Raw genomic sequence first — 22,102 nt, 5'->3', positions numbered from 1 at the left:
AGTGGTGAGAGTTAGTGCTGTAGCACAGTAGGCGACACAGAAGTTTCTTTGCTACATTGAGATGGAGAGGAAGATGATTGAGCATTACTGCACCCTGGACCTGCCTCTTCACTTATGCATGCATGATATGGGGCCTCTGGGGGTTTATGTTGGCCCCAGCCACACGTGTTTTTAAGTCTATTAAGATCAGGTAATGCTGCCCTGAAAAGGTTCCTAATAGTCCTAGCCAGTCCCCCCACAGCAGAGACTTTTGTTACCTGTTCCCCACAGCCCCTGCTCATCTATCTTATTAATTAGGTTAGAGACACAACCCCAAGAGGGCCCAGCCACCAAGCAGCGGTTCAGGTCACCAGCAGGGTTACCAAGAGGAGTACAGAAGCCCCAGGAAGAGGCCGGGCTGAAGGAGGTCACCCCACGCACGCACCAGCTCTCACTGGTGGTCCCACTCCTCCCCAGCCCAGCCCAGCATCCTCCTGCTCCTCCCTCCCTGCAAGAATGTGGCGCTGCATTCCTGCTTTAATGAAGTTAATATTGCTGGAATGCCAACCTGCGGGGTAAGCCTCCCCCTACAAAAACAAAGAGGTATTTCCCTCCCCAGCACTATGCGGGTTGTGGGGTTTTTCCTTATACTGGATTGCTGGTGAAACCCAGGTCTTTGATGCTGAAACTGGCTCTGGCTTGAAAAGGAGAGGGGAACCGTATAGATGTGCACAGATGGTCGCCCTTCTAGGGAAGAGCTTGTCTGACCCATGGATCCAACCAGGGCCAGATGCTCAGCAGGTACAAAGCATCCTTGCTTCACTGGCCTCAGCTGAATGGCAGCCACCGCAGAGGCTGGCTCAGAAGCACATGTACAACCATGCAGACCTCCACCAGCAGCTACCAGCACCACATCCATCGCTCTTGTCTCTGGCAGTGAGCTTAAAAACATCACACCAGCTTCTCTTGAGAGGTTTGCAGAAATGCAACTTACATGTTTCTCTCTAGTTCAGCTTTCATGCACCCTCAAATGAAATGGAAAATTTGTGCCATAACAATCTTTCAGGCACCAGAAATGCAAACATTCAAGTGCTCCTACTCTGCAGAATTAGCTCAGCACATTTACATACCTCAGCAAATACAGGACATTAATTGTTGCAAATAATAAATAAAAAATGAGTGGGCCAGATCTCCAACCAGTATAAAGTGATGGTTTCAGTAAGTTATGCAGAGGTACAACAGGCATCATTCACACTGCAGGGGTAACAGGAATAGAAGATTTTGACTGTAATGCATGGTCAAATCAATTCTGAGACACCAATACTTTAAAAGCCTTTATTTCATATTGACCAGAGCCTCTTTTTGTTGGTTTTGTTTTTAAATGAAGGCTAAATTCCTAGGTAAGGGTGAATGCCAGTTATCTGCTGTCCTCATGGGCCCCTTTTGGTCTAGGAGCAAGGAGAAATTCCAGAGGGTGGCAATTCAGCCATCCTACCAAGAAGGAGAGCTCAGGCCCACTTGGCAGCCAGGAACATCCCACTAATATTTAAGTAATGCACCCATTTACTGTCTGTGTCCCTACCACCAGGAAGGGGCAGTTCTTTACTTCAGGACAAGCTATTAAATCTAAAGGTTTCTTCAGGCAAGCTGTGGTCAAAGTCTATAGATGCTGGAATTTTGCTTGAGTAAAATCTGAATAAGGGTCTCATGACCTCCAGTGACTTTACTGACTTCTTCATTTTAATAAAAATCAGCTGTGACCCGGATCACGATTCTGTTTTGTTCATAACGAGGGCCTTTTAGGTTACAAAGTGAGTACTGAAGAAATTATAGATGGTTAAAGAATTTATAGATGCCAGAGCAGATCATTGAATTAGTGATGTAAAGGAAAACAAATACAAAATCTAGCTGGATTAAAGGAAATCAGGCACACTTAACTGATGCATCTGGAGAATGCTTTTTTTCTTTTACATCATATATGTTATGATGAAGTTGAGAAACAATTTTAGTTCCAGGAAGTACCATGAATATACTAAAATGTATAGTTTCTCAAGCATATTTTTCTGTGCCAGCCTTTATGTATGTAATGTACAAACTGAAGTAAAGAGGGCTGCTCTCAAAATAACACACGTGCTTCTCTAGATTGTTTGAAGTTGAACTACAAATGGAGAATAGCCTCTCTGAAACACCCTTCCCTGTCCCACCCTGAAACTTGTATCCTTCTTACCTGGTGGCAATTAAGCGTTAGCATGTTCCTGGTGTAGTGCTTGCTATAGAACTCCCTCAAATATTAAGGTCATAAGCAAACTGAATGTTAATTAAATGACTGGAAATCAGGAAAGTACTGTTGTGGAGTAAGGTTCTCTGATGTAAGAAGCACTGCACATCTTCCCTTATATAGCTCTAGTTTGAACTAAACAAGGTATTTTTTAAAAACCATATAACCTAGTGGCAGGGAATTCACAGAACACTTAGGAAACTGTTCTAAAGGCTAAAAAATACTGCTATTAAGGAAGTGTTTTTTAGTTTTGTCTAGCTTTGCTTAACAGCTTTTTGATCTTATTACATCTTTATCTACTAAAATAAAGAGTACTTCGTTACCAAACACCCCATCCTATATGTAGAAATTAAAACTCTGAATTAAGTCCATATATAGTTCCTTGAAGGCACAAATAAAATCACATCACATGTGAAACCCAGCAAAGTTTTAACACCCTACTCTAGAGATATCCAAACGTGCCTGGATGTGATCCTGTGCAATGTGCGCTAGGTGAGCCTGCTTGGCATGGGGTTGGACTAGATGATCTATCTCTAGACGTCCCTTCCAACCTCAGCCCTCCTGTGATTCTCTGATGAAGTCCCTTGGTTGAATCAAGTGCATTTTAATATTATAAATATTTAGACAGTCTAGGAGATTAGGATTCAAACAAAATCTGAATTAGTGCAAAGCCAAGCTTCCACACAAAAGGCATTTCCTGCCTTAAAGGAAGGTGGGAGGGGAACAGTCCTTGGCTATAGCACTTTATTTTCCACAGATGCTGCAAGAAGCCTTATGGCAACTCCACTGCTCCCTTGAAAGGCAGAGGGATGATGCGGAGAGTTGGTAGTGGGAGAGATGGTTAGAAAAGAGCTGAAGTAAACAATCAAACAAACAAAAAAACACACACACAAAGCAAAAAGACCTCTCAGCACATGCCGCAGATCTCATGTAACCTGTTAACTTCCCTCAACACCAGAATGTGGATTTTTATTTTTATTTTTTTAATTGAATAAAAGAGGTCCACATGCTCCTTTTGAGAGGAAAGCTCTGCAACCTTTACAAGTTCTGGTGGCCTGGGAACGTCAATGCTCATGTGGCATCTGCTCTGACCACCTTTGCAGAACTTCTCAATGCTCCTGCCATCTTTTAAGCCAACAGGAAGAAACCTTGTCCACTCTTCAATGCCTGGTTGATTAGTAGAAGAATTTGCTTTGGGATGACCTTGCATTTTTGTCTTTATCTGGCAAGTACATGGACACCAAGAGAAGAAGGGAAGGGTCACAACAGAGGCTGGGAACAAAGCAGGGGAGGTAGCTGCAGTCGCTTACCTGAGATGGACAGAAAAATAAAAGGAGGCAATATCAGGAAGCCCAAGACAGTGTGGCTGTTAAGATCTGCTGAGATCTGAAGACTGAGACAGTGGCCCAGTCATTCCTGAAAAAGGGCAAGCTCTGCAGGAATTTTATGTTGGCATCTTACAGCTAGCAACAAAGCATGTCCAGGCAGCACCCTCTGGACTTTTGGCAGCATCACAGGTGAGTCTTGTGCACAAGAAGAGCTGCAGAACCATTCCCAGCACTCCTTACCCAGGAGCAAACAAACCACTTGCAATCCTCAGACAGGAGAGCACCGTGCTGCATGAGGTGTTGATGGTGAAGGAGAAATAATTGCCACCAGGTGTAGGCAGGAGAATGTCTTCCCAGGAAAAGACTATGGAAGCACTTCCAGGGAGCATTATATAAATTTCTGAAGACCTGAACACCTACATTTCCCCCTAGGTGGCATGTTTTGGCACATATTTACAAGCAACTCTTGTCTGAGGTACTGAAGTCCTTGTTGTCAGCTGTATCTCCTCCTGTTAGAAGATGGAACAATTCACTAAGGAAACACAACTATCCCAGCAGATATCTGAGGGAAGAGCAGCAGAAGCAGGGACAGTGGGGACGGACTGGGGTGCAAAAATCATCTGAGAGTACTTTGGAGAACTTCTGTTGTCACCTGCCTGCTTAAGAGGCATCTTGATATACCAGATACCCACATAATATAACACAACAGCAGATCTTGTCAATGAACTTCATTACTGGAGGGTACACAGATGCAGAGGAGTTAACTGGAGTCAGAGAAGTCCTGACAGAGTTAACCACCAAGCTCCTTGCTAAGCACACAAGTATCAGGGACTGGGAGGCATGCCTCCCCGGGTCTGGCAAAGCCAGAGCTGTAATAACTGAAGGATGATCCTTGAGGCAAGGGAGCTGAAGCAAAGGGATTTGGTTTTGTGAGGAACCAGCCTGACAAACTGGTACGAGCACAGTGATGGACACAGCGGCAGGGTGCAGGAGCTGAGTACTTGCTCCTTCCCAGTCACAAACTTCTATCTGTGCTTGGGTCAGGTCAAGCAAGGTCTGCTCCCAAGAGAAGCCCAAGATTTAGGATTGCAGGGATTCAGGTTATGACAACAAAGACGACCCTGGCTGTTCTTTGTCTGCTGACAAAGAGTTTTGTTTCGGAAGATTGAATTGTGGTGCTGCAAACACCTTCTGATAACGGGAGGGAAAATTCCTGCAGGGCAACGAGATAAGATTGACCCTGCAGGATGAGCTGCAATACAAGACCCAGCTGCTGAAGCCTATGGAACCGGCATGAACCCTGAATGGACTGCAGGGTCTTTCACTGAGCAAAACAAATAAATAAATAAATAAAAAAGCAGCAGAACACAAGGTATGGCCTGCTTGATGATCTGTGACAAAACTAGAAGAGCAGCATGACCCCAACCTTCATGCTGGTGTGGCTTCCCAGCAACACATGCTCATAAACATAATTTTCAGGGGAATAAAACTCTTCTTATAAATACAAGTGTTTTTCTCCCCTTTACAGTTCACTGATTCGCTTTTCATCTTGAGAATAAAAAAAAAGCACAAGAGCAAATGTAATGAAAAACCCTGTCCCTCACTATTACTGTTGCCTTAAATCCTGAAGCTTGCCCTCAGCATTTGTACCATTTGTATTGAAGTGAAGGAGATCCCCCCCCTTTCTTATCCTTTAAGCAAGGAATGCTGGAAGACATGCTCCAAAACCTAGAGTTCAGATCTCACAGTACTTACGCTTTGCAGTTTTCACAGTGCTTAGTGCTGCTATTTTCATTTTTGCCACACTTGGGGATTAAACTTCTGTTTATGATTAAGGAGGCCAACCTTTCCCCTCACACACATACTACAAGCCCAACTGAGCGTTAGTGTATCCGTACAACATCTACAGGTCAAATGGGCTCCTAATCCAGATAATCCACAACGTGTGATTGGTTACAGTTCTGGAGAAATCCCTTAATTTTCATTCTCTTGCCACTGCTGACAGTCAGGGGTTTGTTGACAAATTAGCAGCAAGGTAACAGATGCAGGTGGATTAGAATACCTCGTTTTGCATGTAGCAATACCAGGCTGACAAAAATAAATAGACTCTAGGAAGGTGTGAAACGTGCCCTTATTAAAACAGGGCAGTAGTTTCTTTAAAATGGTATTTTAGAGCTGCACTGGCAGCAGCAGAGATTGTCACCAGTCTGTTGGTCAGAACAAAGTAGGGAGGGGGTGGAAATCAAGTTGGGGAAAGGAAAACAAAAGAGTTCCTTTGCTACAACTGTAAGTAGTAAGCCTGGAGCTACTTAAATAAGTGATTTAAAAAAAAAAAAAAACTCTCCCACAAGACGCCAGTCAGCGGGTTACTAGACTTCTGTGGACTGAAGGCAGGTAACAGAGGTGAGCAGAAGCAAACAGACCACTGTTGCTCTGTCTCTCAACAGTGGGCTGCAGCTTTCCAGGTGGCTGTGGCCATTCAGACTGAGAAACTCGCTGCCGATACTTCTCTTCCTCCTGTTGTCTGGCCCCAAAAAGCCAAACAGTTTTTTAAACAAAGGAACAAACAAACAAAATATCCCATTCCTCATCCACAATCTTGACACCTGTTGGGGTGGAGGAGATGCCAGGGTGAGCTCGCAGAGCCTTCAATCAAGCAGCTTTACAAACTAAACTACATCAAACAGGAGTGAGGAATAGACAGGAAAACAAAAAAGGAGAGGTCAGTTCAGGCTACAGGGCTCCTGTAACCCTTTCCCTTCTCATTTTGCTAAAAGCATTGTAAAGAATTAGCTCCTCTAAAAAAGAAGGGTGTTTTTGAGAAGCAAGAGAGATTGCCTATGTTTAAAGCTATAGGCAATATTCTCTTGAGTGCCACACAGGGCTGCCTGGAAGGCAGGGGGACTCACAGGAACACAGTTGATTTGTGGAAAAAAAAAAAAAGAGGCTAAGAGCATTCAGGTCTTCCTTACTGGAAGAGGAATAAATATTGCACTGGTTTAAATTCACAGATAAATTTGTCACCTACTGGTTTAGTTATGTAGATGGAGTCTCTTGGAGACTCTCCAAACCTTATGGAGATAAACTGCTTACTCCTATCTTAGCTTCAGTGCTATGCTCAATTAAAAAAAAAAAAAAAAAAAAAGTTGTTAGAGAAAGAACATAAAGGAAAAGGAGACAAGTAAACTCGAGAAACAAATTTTCTCCCATGTACTCATAAGCAGGCAAAAGAAACCTCATTTAGAAGGATTCAAAGAGTTATTCCCATTTCACTAATAACATCCAGAGATGCAGTAGTAAACACTAAAACACTTGACAAGAAATTTTTGGGGAAGAGAAGTCCATTCCATGAAGACTGTTCACATTTTGGAAATGTGGGAAGTCAGAATAAGGAGAACAACAGACGCATTACTATTTTCTAGTACGTTTGTGGGTGGGGAGGAGCTGATAAACACACCGGTCTGGAAATGTAATACCTCCTATCGGTTTGCTCCTTTGTGGCATCACCTTACACTGTCCCCTGGTCAATACAAGATATAGGACCAAGCAGACTGGACTTCAACTCACAGACTAAAACGTTTCATATTTCCCACATGGTATTTCAAGAACAGTCCCTCCCCTAAATGCATTCAGTACCCTCAAACCATTTAAGTTTCCTCCTCCCATTCTTTGCGTGTGACTTCAGAAGATAAGTAACACTTTCAGCCCCAAAGTCCCTTTAAAATTCACCTCCTGACAGTTTTGAATTCAAACAGTGACAAACATGTTGGCTAGCAACTTCGCTACAGGAGAGAAAGAAAACCCCACAAAGAGGTAGCACAGAAGAACAAAGGAGGAGAACAAAAGGGCCCCCTTCTCCCAATTTGTCTGCCCGCATACCAAAGATCAAAAGAGTGCCGAGAAGCCTGCGCGTAATCTACATACTTTGTGACCTTATTACAATCGAATTCCCCGCAGGCACGGCCAGTGTGTGTATATGCACACACTGTAAATACACACAAGCGGGCCCTGTGGAAGTTTGCCAAGTCATTTGCTCTGTGCATTGAGTTTGCTTACTTTTAACAATGCTGAGGCCAAAGAAGTGAGGCTCTTTAATCTTCACTAAATCACAAACTTGCTGAAAGAGCTCCTGTCCAGTGGCTTTGACCTGAAAGAAATAACCAATCCAGCGTTACAGACAGCTCACACACCTGGATGGACCAATTCTCCTTCCTTACATTGGCCAACAAGTTTTTGGGTACTATAGCAAAAGAACCCCCAAAGAACAAGGTTTGTTTTCAGTATTATTTCTGTCACAAAATAATTACCAATGTGTTATTCTCATTCCTTTACATTGCAAAGCAGCTCAGCTTAGTAAGACATGAATTAAAGTTTCCTATTTATTAGCAGGTTTGCATAAGGAGACCTTGGACCACATCTGGAGCACTAGTTTTAGGCAGTGTCTACCAGGTGACTTGCAGGTGCTCTCACAGAAAGCATGTTTCTAATCAGAGAAATGAAAACACTGCTCTCTTGTAGAAATATTTTTTCAGAGGTTAAGAGAAACAAAAAAATAACTTTCATTCAGGAGAACTTTAAAAACATAAACACCCAAACAAAACCAGGACTGCATTTCTACACTGACCAGAAATACCTTGTGGGGGGTACAGATGAGGTTGCTCTGTACCCCACACACAGAGTGTCCCCTGCTGCCTTCTGGTCACACAGCAATTAACATCTTCATTTGCAGAAGCTGTCACCAGTAAGGATGCGTGGCAATATGGCACAGTTACTGACTGCTCCTTCCTATCAGGGCTGCTTGGAGCACAAGCTCCCGCAGCAGGGAGGTGATGCAGGCTACCTGCATGCACAGACCTGGCTGTGCACAGGCACTGGACAACTCCCCCATTGTGTGTCCTCCCACCTACAGCCTAGTTTCCCCTTGCCCCATCATACCACTTTAGGAGCACAGCCCAGACTAACAAAATCCCCAAGCCTCAGAAGCGTGGGGGAAGAAGTTTTGATGCAGAGCAGCTGCAGAGAGCAAAACAGCGCAGAGGCAGATAACCCGAGTGCAGCCCAGGCTGCAGCCAGCTGCAGAGAGGTGAGCCACGACCTCTGAATTTTGCTGTGGCACTGCTGGACAATGCTGAGCAGCAGGAGCTGCCTTCCTCAGGTAGGAAGGTACCTTCACAGCAGCAAAGAAAACAGGGCAGAACTCCATTTCTGAACCCACCTGCAATGTAATCAACAGCACTGCCAAATTCACTGCCACATTATTTCTTCAAGCGCTTTTAAGCCTGGCAGGCCGTGCTCCCCACAAACCAGCTGCACTCTTCTCCCTGCCCCAGGATGTACCATGTCACTAAATATGGACAGTAGGAAACTGGAGGTCATTTAAGTATTGTTTTTTTCCTACTTCTTGACAATGTATCACCAGCCACTCACTATTGCTTTACCCAGAGCTTTGAAACCTGCACTACACCAGCACAGACACACGTGTGCGCCCAGCATGTGCTCTGGAAGGGGAGGTGATAACGCACAACTCTGTAAGACCCAAAACCGTAAGGGTACAGTCTCACACCTAGAAGCAGCATTTGCTCAGCTGCCAACAACACACAGATGTACCTGGCACAAAGATCTGCCTCCTTTCTTAAAAAAACAAGCTCTTTGCATGCTCTCCTGTCTGGGAAGGGCCAAGAGGTGAGCTACCTGTAGCCAGAACGATTACGTGCACACAGCAGCCACCACCAGCACAGGATTATGTAAATCTGTATGAACAGCTGTGTTCTGTAAGTGACATGCCTTCACACCTAAGGGAAGGCAGGGAAGAAAAACCTGCTGTAACATACTCATTCCGTGAGACGAACACTGGAACATTTTGTGACACGCGTCTCAAGAGCAGCATTTTAATCAGGTTTCTTGCACAGCAGGTATGTGAGCTACCACCTCATCCATTCTCCTTTTGGCACTTTCCTTCTGCATCCGGTTTAACTCCCAGTCTTCAGAGCTATGCAATACTGATTACACTTGCAATCTCGGTTCCCTCCTCCCGCATTCCCCTCTACTCAAAATAACCAACATCTCCCTTTGCATTTTTCACATTTGCAATTTGTTGGCCATTCCTCCCTTTGCATGTGGTTTGTGTGCCAAGCTCCATCCCAAACACGCTGTGAATCATTCCTTCCCCTGACAGGCTTGATACTCAGCTTTGCTCCATGTCAGACTCAGGGCTTCTTTACACATGAAATTTAGTCCAAAGTAAAAGTGGGTTGAGGTTGTGTACACTTCTCCAGAGTCATTCTGTATGCAAGTATTCATATATGTTGGTTACCCATCTCTATTTCCGTCACCTATATACTGTAAAACACCAGCTCTGCTGCCCACAAAACAACTGGAAGACTTCAGACCTATGCCTGCCACCCCCAGCACACTGACCATGCCAGACTTCCTCTCCTCCCAAGTTTCTGCTCACAGTCCCATCTCCCCTGTGCCAGCTAGGCAAGAGGCAATGTCTGCTGTGGGCACTTCTGAGCTGCCTCAGCACTGGTGGTGCCCCGCTCCTCTCATGATGCAGTCTGACCCCTACTATTCTAGGCCTCTGTCCTTAATTCAAATTTTAATTAAGCACTGAAGATGAGTTTGAGAAGTGTTATTGAAACAGTCACAAAAACTAGTTAATATTAATCAGTATCAGGTTCAAAACTATCAGAGAAGGCAGAACACAGAGAGAAAGAAAATTGAACAAACTGGACATTGCTCCAATTCTTATTATTACTGATACACAGTATTTTGAAAACAGTGTTCCTCCTCACCATCCCCTCAAATTATCCTACACTACCAGCATGGTAGTATAAAATTAAGATATCTGATGATGGGGGAACAATTTTAAAATGGCTCCTACTCTTCTCCCTTCAATGTCAGTACCTGTGTAGGGCATAAAATGAATCCATTTTAAAGAACGGGCTTCTATCTACATGCAACCACATAAAACACACATAGGAAAACTCTTATCTGGAAGGATGGAATTTATATGAGAGGGGGAGAAAGGAATTATGTGCATAAACCCTTTTCTTATCAGGGAAAGGATCTATAATTTATTCTGCTGGTAAGATAACAATTCCTACCTACCTCACTGAGCTGCAAGCTTATTTAATATTTGCATTCCATACTGAGGAGGTTAAAAGGCTTTGGAAATCCTAAGTAGTGGCATTATTATTCTAATAAATGCACAGACTGTCATCTGTGGTTGTGCTAATTAAATTTTGGTTCTACTAGTATTACTAGAAAATTGCCTTGATGTTCCTTTAAAAAGACCTTACCAGCTGTGAAATCTTAATTTTTGTTGTTGTTGTGAAGGGGCGTTGCGGTAAAACCCGAAGCCAAATGAAAAGCTGGATTTGGTGACTTGCCCAGTTGTAAGAGGTTGTGTTTCACTCTCTATGCAACTAGGACACAACTGTGTTTTGAGGACTCATGTTTTGACCCAGACAGATATTCTCTTTCACACCCAGGCACCTCCACATATGTATTTTCACACCTTCATAGTCGCTGAAGTAAGAAGCAGCAGCAATGAAGGAAAACATCTTTAAAAGGTCTATTGATGGATGTGGTGCCACAGATCCCTCCAGAGTAAGGGGAGCAATACTCAAGGACCCTTAGCTCTCTGCAGGGACTGCAGGAGGGAACAGGGACATGGCACCTTCTCTCCATTCCCACAGAGCCCAATGCAAAAGACCATTTCTTAAGCTTATTAAGTTGCTGCAGCCTGGGGCACTTCACAGTCACATTTTAAATATAGGGTATAGTTATAGCTGCCTGCCCAGGTGAGCATGAACAGCAAGCTCTTGCAGGAGGAAGAGACTGGGGACAAGACCTCTCTACTGGCCATGCCCCAGCTGCAGCTGGACAATGGCCCCAAGATCCTGGAGCCTGGGCAACCCCACAGCTATCATGTCCCATTATGGGCCAGATGTGCGACGTGGCACTTAAAGTGCCTGCCAGGGACACGTATTGGGGCCAGAACTGGAGGAATGAGATCAGAAAGGGTTCAGGGCATCTCCAGTGTAGCTACTGCTCATCTCATGCCAAGCCAAACCAAACGGCAATGGCATCAGCCCTGCTCACATGCTGCTCTTCTGCACGCAGGTCTGCACCACAACAGAGGTGGGGCAGGCTCTGCTATCTCCCATCTTCAGCCTTGCTGATAAAGGCTATAAAAAGGCGAGATTTAGGGTCAGTCTCAACAGACCATTACCCCCAGCCTGAACACCTGCCTGCAATAACAATTAGATCATCGTTTTGTGGCTTGCACAAAAGCCAACAGATTGCTGTCATCTTTGAGGCAGTAGGTGGGCTGGATTTGAACTGATGACCTAGAAGCAAAGAGCTACAGGTTTTGTTGTTAAAGCCTTGTTCTGTCCAGCCCTCGTGGCTGTTCCCATTAGCGATGCCACTTTTAGGCACAGCAGTAGGAAAATTCCTACGTGGATTTTGAAGATTAGCACGAATGCGTTCAAAAGCCATGTTTTCAGTCAAGTGCTTTAAAGAGCGGCTCGCCTCACCTGTCGTCTTCTCCCCTCCCCGTCCCAGGGGAAAACAAACACAAAACACAGGGCAAACCTCAGCAGCCCACACGTGAGCACCTGTACACACTGGGCTCTGTCACCTGAGCACAGAGCGTGTCTGCCAATGGGTTTCTGACAGGGGGAGGCCACGAGCCCCACGGTGGGCACGGGGCCGTGCCGGGCAGCCAGCCGGCCCGGCTCTGCCAGCGCTCCTCCCGCACACGCACTCATGCGTTTGAAGCGAGGATCAAAGAAGGGAAAGCGGCTTACCTGTGGTTTGTGTGTGTACAAGTACTTAAGGAGAGGGGGAAAAAAAAGAACCTCGGTGGCTGTTGACACTGCCATAGAGTCTTTGAAAGACACCGACAGGCTAGCAACGCCAGAAACAGCTGAAAGGCCAGAGCAAATGGCGTGCATTAGGTGTGCTGGCCAAGTCATCAGGGCGTTTCAGGTTCAAATTTAAAAACCCTGGATTATTATTTACGGCAAAAACACTCGGTGAGAGCTAAAAAGAGTAATAGCAGGAAGAGCAGAGGAGACCCCCCACCCCAGAAGTTTTAAGTAACTCTCCCAAGTGTTTCACAACCACTTGATTAAAAAAATGGAGCACCAATTACCCCGAGCTGGCTAACAGCCCTTGGGTCAGCAGACCGGCACCAGCAAGCTTTGGAGGAACAAGACAAGCTAACACAACCAGCCCCGGCCCCCCTCAAGAGCCACTCACCCCCACGGTCAGGCTGAGCTGCTCCCGGTCGGGCAGGAAGACGCAGACGCTGCGGCCCTCGGGCTGCATCCTGCCAGCCAGCAGTGCCCTGCTCATGCTGGGCAGCTTTGGCAGCTCCTCTCCTCCTCCGACAGCCGTCAGGCTCCCTTCATCCCACGCACCTGCCGGGAAGGTGAAACGTCAGCTCCATGGTGCCCAAGGGCCCTGAGGCCACAGACCCTGTCGGCGCGGCTCGGCCCCATTGCTGGCCGCAGGCGGTTGTGCTGTGTTGGGAAGCCAAGCCCTGGTGGCACCTGCGGCATGTCCCCACCTCCCGGCTCACCCACTTTACAAGGCCACCTTATAATGGCACTGCAGAGTAAAATGGGCAGAGCCAACCTTCACATACCCTCAGAGTCACACAGGGGACCATAAAGCAATCAGGTCTCCTCAGAATAACAAACCCGAAACGAGATGGAAACGTACAGAAGCGATAAGCGTGATGACACCACAAGCTGCTGCCCAAAAAAGCCTGTGAGAAAGAGGGAGCATCACCTTCGTCAGCTGCAAGAACGCCTCCTTGCTGTCACCGAAAGAGGAGGTTTCGGCAACCTGTCAGCACAGAGGACTTCATCCAAACCATCCTCCCCTCTGCCCAGCCCTGCTCCCTGGGACACTGCTGCCCTCGTACCTGAGCTCATCAGCTCCCAGGGCTGAACTGCTGCTTCACACCTTTTGCCTCCTCCCCACAGCCAAGCCCAAGCGGCACAGCTTGGTGCTCGTCAGTTTCAGACAAAAAGGCAGCAGCCTGGGAGCTGCACAAGCTCCTTAGAGCTGAAGCTAAGATCATCACAGAAATATGAGAGGGCAATTCAGCTCGTACCCGGGAGCACAGCAGCCAGCATCTCCTCCCTGTTATGTGAGGTTAGGGGGAGTTCCCCCCAGCTACCTCTTGCCACCTTCCTGCCGGTGGTCACAGCACAGCCAGCTTAAACATTACAGGTTTTCTGTTTCGCTTTTATATCAAATACAAGATCTGTAAGAGACCTTCTGCAAGTGTAAAAGCTGCTCCATGCACATGCTTCCTTGAGCTGGCGTATACAATGCTTCCTAACAATGTTTTTTTTAATACAAGTTCTTCTCCAACAGAAAGAAGTCCTATATAAGCATGCAAAAATTACATTTACTGTATTAACAAAATAAGGACAAGGAGTTATTAAAGGATCATATTTTTACTTATTTTCAAAATCAAAATTAAACAGGAATTAAGTTTTTTTAAAAAGGAGATTGCTCTAAATTATAAGCATGCAGGAAAGACACATTTGACTTTGTGGATGGGGACAGGTAAAAGCTTCCAGTCAATTAAATACTACGAGAAAAATCTCTCATTCATCTTCTCTTACTGATATGATTGTATCGATGAGCTCTCCTGCGTTTCAGGCTACACACTATTAACAGCTGTATATAAATAACAGACGTCTGCAGAATGACTTGAGCGCGACAGGTCACTGTTATTATTGTCAGCTGATGTCATCCGCTCCATAAACTTTATGGATAGCATAAAGATGTCAGAGTATGAGCTCAGGCTTTCCAGCAAAAGGAGGTTTCTTGTAATTGTCAAGCCACTGCACTGTGGCACACGTTCTCACTCGCAAGGAGAGAACGCACCCAACAAAGACATTCATGCAGCCTGTAACCAAAGACAGAAAAGTTAAAAGTAACTGTAAGAACACACACAGATATTTTGCTGTGGATAACTCAAGAAACTGAATCCCTTTTCCTCACAGCCTCTAATTAAAAAAGGCTTCAGGAACGTCTTTTCCTATAGCCTTGCACATGCTTTGTCCCCTTGATTTATTACAATAACAACTGTAGCTCATGGGAGAAGGAATGTAAGAAAGGATGGGGAAAAGGTGTTTTTCTTTTAATGTTTTAAAACAAATGAGCTCTTCAACCCCACAACAGCAGGTAAGACATTAAAGAAGTGATGTCCTTAATCTGAAGGGGGAGGTCAAACACAAGCCTAGATCAGCTTTCTCTTCTTCAGAGGTATGTCAGAATGTGATAAAACATAATGAATCATTAACTCGCTAGCATTGCATGTTTACACTTTTAAAAAAAAAAAAAGTTGTGAGCCAAGAATAACTGCCCAACGAAAACAAGTGGCCAGAAGGAATGCTCTTACTTAAACATCCACAATTTCAGACTGCCCATATGCCATTCTTTTGTTTACCGCAGATTCCAACCTCTTAACCTCAATTAAACCCTAAAAGCTCCGGCAAATGCACCGCAGATGAATTAATAAAAGCTGAAGTCAATCATTGGCCTCTGCGACATTCTATGGTTTGTTTGTTTGTTTGTATGATTTTTAAATAAAACCTCACTTCAGGTTTTTGCTCCTGGAGAAGTGCATTTTGAAATGTAATTGCTTGGTCAAAGGCCCTGCAGCCTATCAATGGAACAGTGAAAGACTCTATTTATTTGTATTCTCCTTGTATCAGTCAGGTGTCTTATTAGTGCTTGGAGTGACAGCCCAGTTTATTTAGCACTGTTTATTTTGATTTGATTTTACCTAAACACACATGTACCAGGGCTTCGGACAATAAGCCTGTCATTACTTTCAAGACTCTTCTGATTAAACAGCTCAAACGTGGCCGTAAAAACTAATTAGGAAGAACCCTCATCTTCTCCTCCGCTCTCCGCAGCCCCACAAGCTGCCTCCCAGCACCAGAGCAGAACCCTAGCATTAGTTTGGTAGAAGCAGGAACTGCTGGAGCCAGCAGCAGCAAGAAATGGAGTCCTCTGGGGGAGGAAGCCATGCAGGACCCTTCCTGCTTACTCGTTAATTTCCCCCCTCTGGACTTTCACGGGTAGGTAAATTTCAAACCCACCTTTCTGTTTTGGGGGAAAGAAAGAGTTACAAAAAGCAGCACTAGCCTCTTCTTCGTGATTTCAGGTCCTCAGATTGAGCCTGTATGAAAGGACTAGCCCGTGCACTTGCACTGATTTAGTGTTCTGCATGAACCTGTCTTACAAGTGCAGCTCCATTTTGCATCAGCCCAAAGCCAACTGTGAACTGGGTCCTAATCCTGGATTTCAGCCTCCTGGGCTGCCATTGCCACACTCGTAGGGGATAAAGCAAATGGATGAAAGAGCAGTGGGCTGTCAACTCAAAGCAGAACAAAATCCTCTCATCAAGAAAAAAAGCACACGTAATTCTCTGTTTCTCCCGAAAACATGCTGGAACATAAACTGGAAACACACTTTGCAAGGCTTATTACAATAAAACATCATGGGAAAGCTGGTTTTGCTACAGCTGACTGAAAATGAATATTGAGCATCTTCCTGATGAAACTGGAGCAGACTGGCCCTACAGAGTCCTGTCAAGAACCATCCAGAAATTTTAAGACTCTTCTTAACATTTTCCAGATATTACCCAGGGACATCTCAGGCTCCGAAGACAACCAGGCTCAGACTGCAGTTTCACAACCAGCTTAGGCAGCTCTACTCAACCCAGCCGTGCAGCAAGACAGACAGACAGCTGCCTGGAAAGAAGCCTGCCTTTGGGCAGCAAGCCACAGATCTGGGAGATGCAACTGAAGCAGGCCTTCTGCATCTGCTACCGACATCTGTTAGATGCAACTACAGTCCTCTTGCAGGGACAGGATGTGGGCCCAGCTCCCACCTTTGCATTTTCAAAAGCAGCAGTGGCAGATGCCTCCAAAACCTGCAGGGCTGTGGAGCCCTCACAGGTATGTCCTCACCACATACCTTTTGGGACAGATGGGGAAGTTGCCAAGCATTGGCCTTAGATGCCAACCAACATCCTTTTTCTTTTCTTCCTGTACAAACAGCACTCTCCAACAACACTGAGCTTTAACAATAGAGAGGAAAATGCTTTGTCCTGAGTCCCCATTGCAGGATTAGACACAGCTCTTAGTTAGGCATGACTGCCCACACTCCACCTGCATGCTGTGAAGCTCCCTGCCTCAAGTCAAGTAGTACAAGTGATTGCTAGAGTATGAAGTGCACTCTGGGGTTTGTAACTCTTCTTCTTTGCACTGCGCCTCCCACACCATAGCCAGAATGCTCGGGAAGAAGGGTCCTCCCCAAATTCCCCACTCCTAACCTGGGACCATGCTGCTACACTACGTTGTGGGCTGCTCTAGTCCTTCTGCTCAGAGCCAGCTTTCCTACATCCTGGTGCTGTGTTCTCTGGAAGCCAAGTGACACATTTGGGGGCACACATCAGACCTTACAAGCCAGTCCCCAAGGAGAGGATTAAGGCTCAGGTGAGGACAGAGCACCAAAGGATCTGCTACAACAGCACGTGGAAGTGAGAAGGCTGTGCGGGCAGGACCCTGCAGGGTGGCTGCCATGCTTCCACCTGGCTGTCCCCCGGAATGAAAGAGCAACTCAGCCGTTTACTCCCCACAAGGACAGCCCAGCATGAATCATTTGGGTTTAATCCTCCCCTGAAACCACAACTGAATTCAGGAGTCTTTGAGAGAAACAATGAGCATTACAGCCTCCAGGCAAAAAGGACTACATTTTCCCATCACGTCCAAGTGTGCACCTTCCAGTTTTTGTACACAAAGGTATGCAGCCTTTTAAAATGCATTATTTTAGCAAATACACGCAAAGACTAGCAATATACATTTGAAACAATATTGAAACGTTAACATATGCAGCGAGAGCACACATGTCCTTTTCAGCATGCCTTTTTCCTGGGAGGACATTCTCCTGAGAACATCAGAAAGAGCAATGGATCAACAGATCCTGCCTCCTCATTGATTGGCAATGTAAAAATAGCATTTATCCATCACGTCTGACTACCAACGTGAAGTTTCTTATTACAATGAATTTGTTTATTTCTGCACAGTCTATAACTGGACTCCTTTTACCAATTAAGAGTCACTTGCAGGACTTCCTCAGGCTTCATGCATCAAGCACACTAATGAAAGCTTATGAGTAAGTAGCAACTAGGAGAATCAACTGGCTTATGCAAATGCAGAAGCATAGGAAAGAACGAGTGAAATACAGGACAGCACGCAAACCAGCCTCAGTGTCCATGCCAGAACATGAAGGCACTGCCAAGAAAGCCAGTGCAGAAGTGCAAAGTTGCATGACCAAGGCAGCATCACATGAGATCTTTCCAAGATTAAGGGAAAAGAATTGTTTGAGCAGCCATTCAATCACAGCAAGCCTGCCTCCATGCAAACACAGGGGCACAACTCTTTCGAGACAGATCCTTACAGAAAGCTCATTCATGGGCATACACTGGCAGAGCCAGGAGCGCAGTGAAGAAAGTGTCAGGCATGGTCTGGTGCCTCAGAGTGAAGGAGAACAACAGGAGATACTTTGGGTTGCTCTCCCTGTGCACTTCTGCCAAGTACTGAAATTTCTCTTTATTACAGACTGCTCATACTTTGTACTGATGTGAAACAGGAGAGGCAAAGCATGGGCAGAGAGCTGTGCCAAGGGCTTTATAACAAGGAGAGCAGGCTGCCTTCCCTGCTCCTGCAACTGTCAGGATGTTTCAGCAGTGCAGGGAGAGCACCAAGCAGTGAGACCTGATCTCTTTTGTAGAGACTCAGGAGAAAAGCACTTTCTTCTATCATGCTACTTAGAAACAGGTGAGGTCTCAGGACCCAAAAGCCTATCAGCTAATTCTCTAACCAGGCACATACTCATTTTTCAAGTCTATCAAGGCTATAAAGTATAAAGGTGTGTAGTTTTTTTGTTTTGCTTTGTTTTTCCCCCCCAAACAAGTTTATTAAACACTTGTTTATCCTATTATTTAAACTCTTGTTTAATCTATTAAGTTCAAACACCTGACAGACACTTCTGCAAGACTGCCTGTGCAGAAAGCCTTCTACCACACTTGCATTTTTACATTTGAGCTGGTTAGCACTGACTCGAACAGACCACTCACCGCCAAGATATTTTGCAGAGCTGTCAAAAAATAAAAATAAAAATAGTTCTCACCAAGATCTTACAGCAGTTCTAGAATTAAACAGAGCACGAAGTATTTAAAAGAAGGCATCGTTACAACTAAACAGGCAATACCTGGAGTTGCAGGGCGAATAAGAACAGACATGTTTTTAGCAATATATTATGTAAATGGCTCTTGTGAAGAGGAATAGTCTTTGTACGAAGTAACAACTAGGTAAAAAAAAAAAAAAAAAAAAAAAAAAAGGGAGAGAGAGAGAGAGGGCTTACTTCAGGCTCTCTGCTGGTCTCACGGCACTGGAATCACGGTCTAAACGCCCAGACCAACTTCAGGCAGGTCCCCCCAGCCTGCTCCCAGCTTCCTGCCCACTAACAGCACAGCCGGTCCCAGCTCAGCGCTCCCCCGTGAGCGTGCAGCTGGACGGAGCCAGCAGGGGCAGCGGGGTCCCGCCGCGCAGCCGTTACCGGCGGCCAACGGCTGGGGAAAACCGACGGCGGGACCCAAAGAGCGAAGAGAGCGAGAACGCACTTACAGGGAGCGGTCCCCTTCTGTGGCGACGCTGAATTGTGCAAAAAGAGAAGGCAAAGACCAAGCAGGTGCAAGAAGCGGCTCAAAGACCCTCCCCGTGCCGTTCCGCAGCAGCCGCTCCTCCCGGTACCGGCCCCCCCCCCCCCAGCCCCACTCACCGCGGGACGGCAGCGCCGGCCGGGCCGGGCCGAGCAGGGGGCGGGGCTACCGGGGTAGGGGGCGTGGCCAGAGCGCCCCGCCCGCGCCGTGGCGCCCACGTGGAGAGGCGGCCCGCACGCCCACCTGGCGGCTGCGTCGCGGGATTGGCGGAGAGGGGCGGGAGGTGGGCGGGGCGAGGCCGCGGTGCGCTCTCTGGTTGGTGGGGGGCGCCGTCAATCCGCGCGCCTCGCCGCGGGCGGTGCTGAGCCTGAGGGGGGCGTTGGGGTTAGGGTTGGGGCCGGGGCGGTTGCGCCCGTTAACGCCCGCTGAGGGGAGGGCTGGGGGCGCCTCGCTTCGTGGCTCAGGGAGCGTGGCTCCGAGGTGGCCCAGTGGCCAGGTGTATGTCCCCATGCCCCGTGCTGCGGCTAAGCCGAGGCTGCTCCAGCCGTCCTGCCAGCCACTTGGCTGTGCTGAGCAGCCCAGTGCGTGGTTCCAGGGGCTGGTAACAGCTCCCCTCTGCACACACAGATGTCCCGGTGTCCCTCCTTCTCTCCCTTTGCTCATGGCTGCAGCACCGTCCTTGTGCCGGCTCTGGAGCACTGCAGATGCTAAGCCGATCCAACTCACTAAAAGGGCAGAAAATTCCAGCTTTTTGGCTGGAAGAGCAGTCTGCCGTGCCGGTGATTAGATGGCCTCAGGGAGCGATCCCATCAGGCTGCAGTCAGCACCTTTCAATGTCATCCCCTGCGTCTCCTCACTTGCTTTCCAGCACGGATTTCAGAATTGAATGTAAGGACAGGGAATCTGTTGCCTAGATTTAGGCTCTGCTGTTGAACTTGTTCTTATATAACCTGCCCAAGACAATGCGTGAAGCTTGCAGCAAAGCCAGCACGGCTCTCCGGTGCCAGTATGGCTTTCTGTCAGCTAGCTCGGAACGGGAAATGTGAGCAACCAGCTCTCAACAGTTGCCGCATGCTTCTGGGCTTGGATCAAAGAAAACATTAAGCTCGCTTCCAAAATCCTAGTTCATCTGCCTGGGACAGGATCCTTTAGCGGGAGTGAAGGACTGCGCCTTGCCTGCTGAGGCAGGGCTGTGCTTCATGGCATGGCATGTTAACCCACGGTCCTCATCGCTCCCTCAGGGACCACAGGGCTCTCACAGCTGAGTTTCCTTCCCACAGAACCTGAGGAAGGCAAAGAAAGCATGGGTTGGCTGTGGCTGCCAGGCTAGCTACGGTCAGAGCGGAATATGTTAGAGTATGTCAGGTATGGGACTGTAAATAGAAGTCTAGTAATTATCCTGCATAGCTGGTCTCCGAGGATTGGCAGACTTTGTGTGTCTCCCTAGAGAAAACAAGCAGCGTTTTGAGAAACATCAGAGCTGCAGGAAAATGGAGATAGCGTTAGCCTGTTTGTTTTTGAAGGAGACATCAAAGTGTTGGAGACTGGAGATATCTGTGTTCCGAGGAGATACCGCTTCGCCTTCTGAACGTGTCGACTCCAGCTCTCCTACCTGCAGTGCAGATAAGCAAGTTCATCCAGCTTGCTCTGTAATGGGGAAGCCAGAGGGGGGATTTGTGGAGGAGTGCTAATAAACTGGTGTCTTCATTCAGAAAGTAGAGCTCCTTTGGTAAATGTGTGTCTCATGCAGAGTCTCACTGAAGTCGTAGGGACTCCATGCAAAAGTAAAAGTTTGCATAAGCAGATGTCTTTGCTCATGGTCTCGTCTGCACTGCATGTAGATGAAAGGATTTCACAGTGTAAAAGGGAAAGCTGGGGTTTGCCTTCACGGTCGTGGTAAAAGAATCCCTTTCCTCTTACAATAATCTAAAAAATGCACGTAGGAAATAGTTTTGTTACTAGTTTATTTTCTAGCTCACAAGAAGCACTGCGGCACAGGGAGAAACTTGTTTGTAGTGTCTAGAAACAAAGGAGTTTTCCACTAATGATCTCTGGGAGCTGAAGCTGGCTTCAAGCTGTTCAAGTCATGAGAGGATGACTCAGAAGTCAGAAATTCGAGGCATTCTTATGGCTAGCATTTAATCAACAGGCAAAGTGTTGGGAAGTAAGCAGAAGAAATCAATGGCAAATCAAAGAAGAATAGGTCAGCTATTCATTAGAGAGAGGATTGATCTCTGGGTTATTAACAGAAAAGAGGGCATGAAATGAATCCTAAAGAAAATTTAAACTAGCAGTGGCTGCAGTGAACTGACGGGGAGCCTTTTAAAAAATTACTTGACTTTCTTGCATGAAAGGCTGCTCCCGGTACTCTGCACCCTCCATTTAAATCAGTCAGATCCCTGCTGCACATGTTATTGAGACTCCCCAAGCATAACACAACTCTTGCAGTGGCAATAATTATTTGTATATATTTGTCATTGTGTATACAGACATTGTAGATATTACACATGAGATGATAATAATCTGTTCTCTGTTAGCATGCATGCTGAGGCAAAATCTTATTTTGTGATGTTTCAGCACATGATAGAGCTTGATTTTGCTGGCTTTCATTATTCCTATAAAATCATCAATGGCGTAGGGCTTTTATGATTAACATTGCAAAATCTGGCTTACTTTTGACCTCTGGGACAGGGAATTGGTGTTTTTTTGTGTGTGTATGTTTTTTTGTTTGTTTGTTTGTTTTTTTTT

The 22,102-nt window shown here is 46.3% G+C and overlaps 1 protein-coding gene across 4 annotated transcripts in view; it reads right to left on the bottom strand.

The window, feature by feature from the left end:
- The window catches only part of FRMD1 (FERM domain containing 1), a 38,725-nt gene extending 19,182 nt beyond the window's left edge, over window positions 1-19,543 (bottom strand). The window contains exons 1-3 of one of the 4 annotated variants that reach the window (XM_082758189.1): window positions 19,474-19,543; window positions 12,856-13,016; window positions 7,642-7,732 (exon numbers count right to left, since the gene is read on the bottom strand). In XM_082758189.1, the coding sequence (XP_082614315.1) occupies window positions 7,642-7,732; window positions 12,856-12,951 (187 nt within the window). In that variant the 5' untranslated portion in view covers window positions 12,952-13,016; window positions 19,474-19,543. Of the gene's footprint in view, window positions 1-7,010; window positions 7,218-7,641; window positions 7,733-12,855; window positions 13,017-19,056; window positions 19,196-19,319; window positions 19,406-19,473 lie in introns of those variants that run through there. The other 3 variants (XM_082758188.1, XM_082758190.1, XM_082758191.1) reach the window with 3 other exon arrangements.
- Between the last annotated feature and the right edge of the window lie 2,559 nt (window positions 19,544-22,102).

Source organism: Aythya marila (assembly GCF_965140915.1).
Source record: "Aythya marila genome assembly, chromosome: 3".
Classification (NCBI taxonomy): domain Eukaryota; kingdom Metazoa; phylum Chordata; class Aves; order Anseriformes; family Anatidae; genus Aythya; species Aythya marila.
This window is presented reverse-complemented; position numbering and strand designations above follow the sequence as displayed.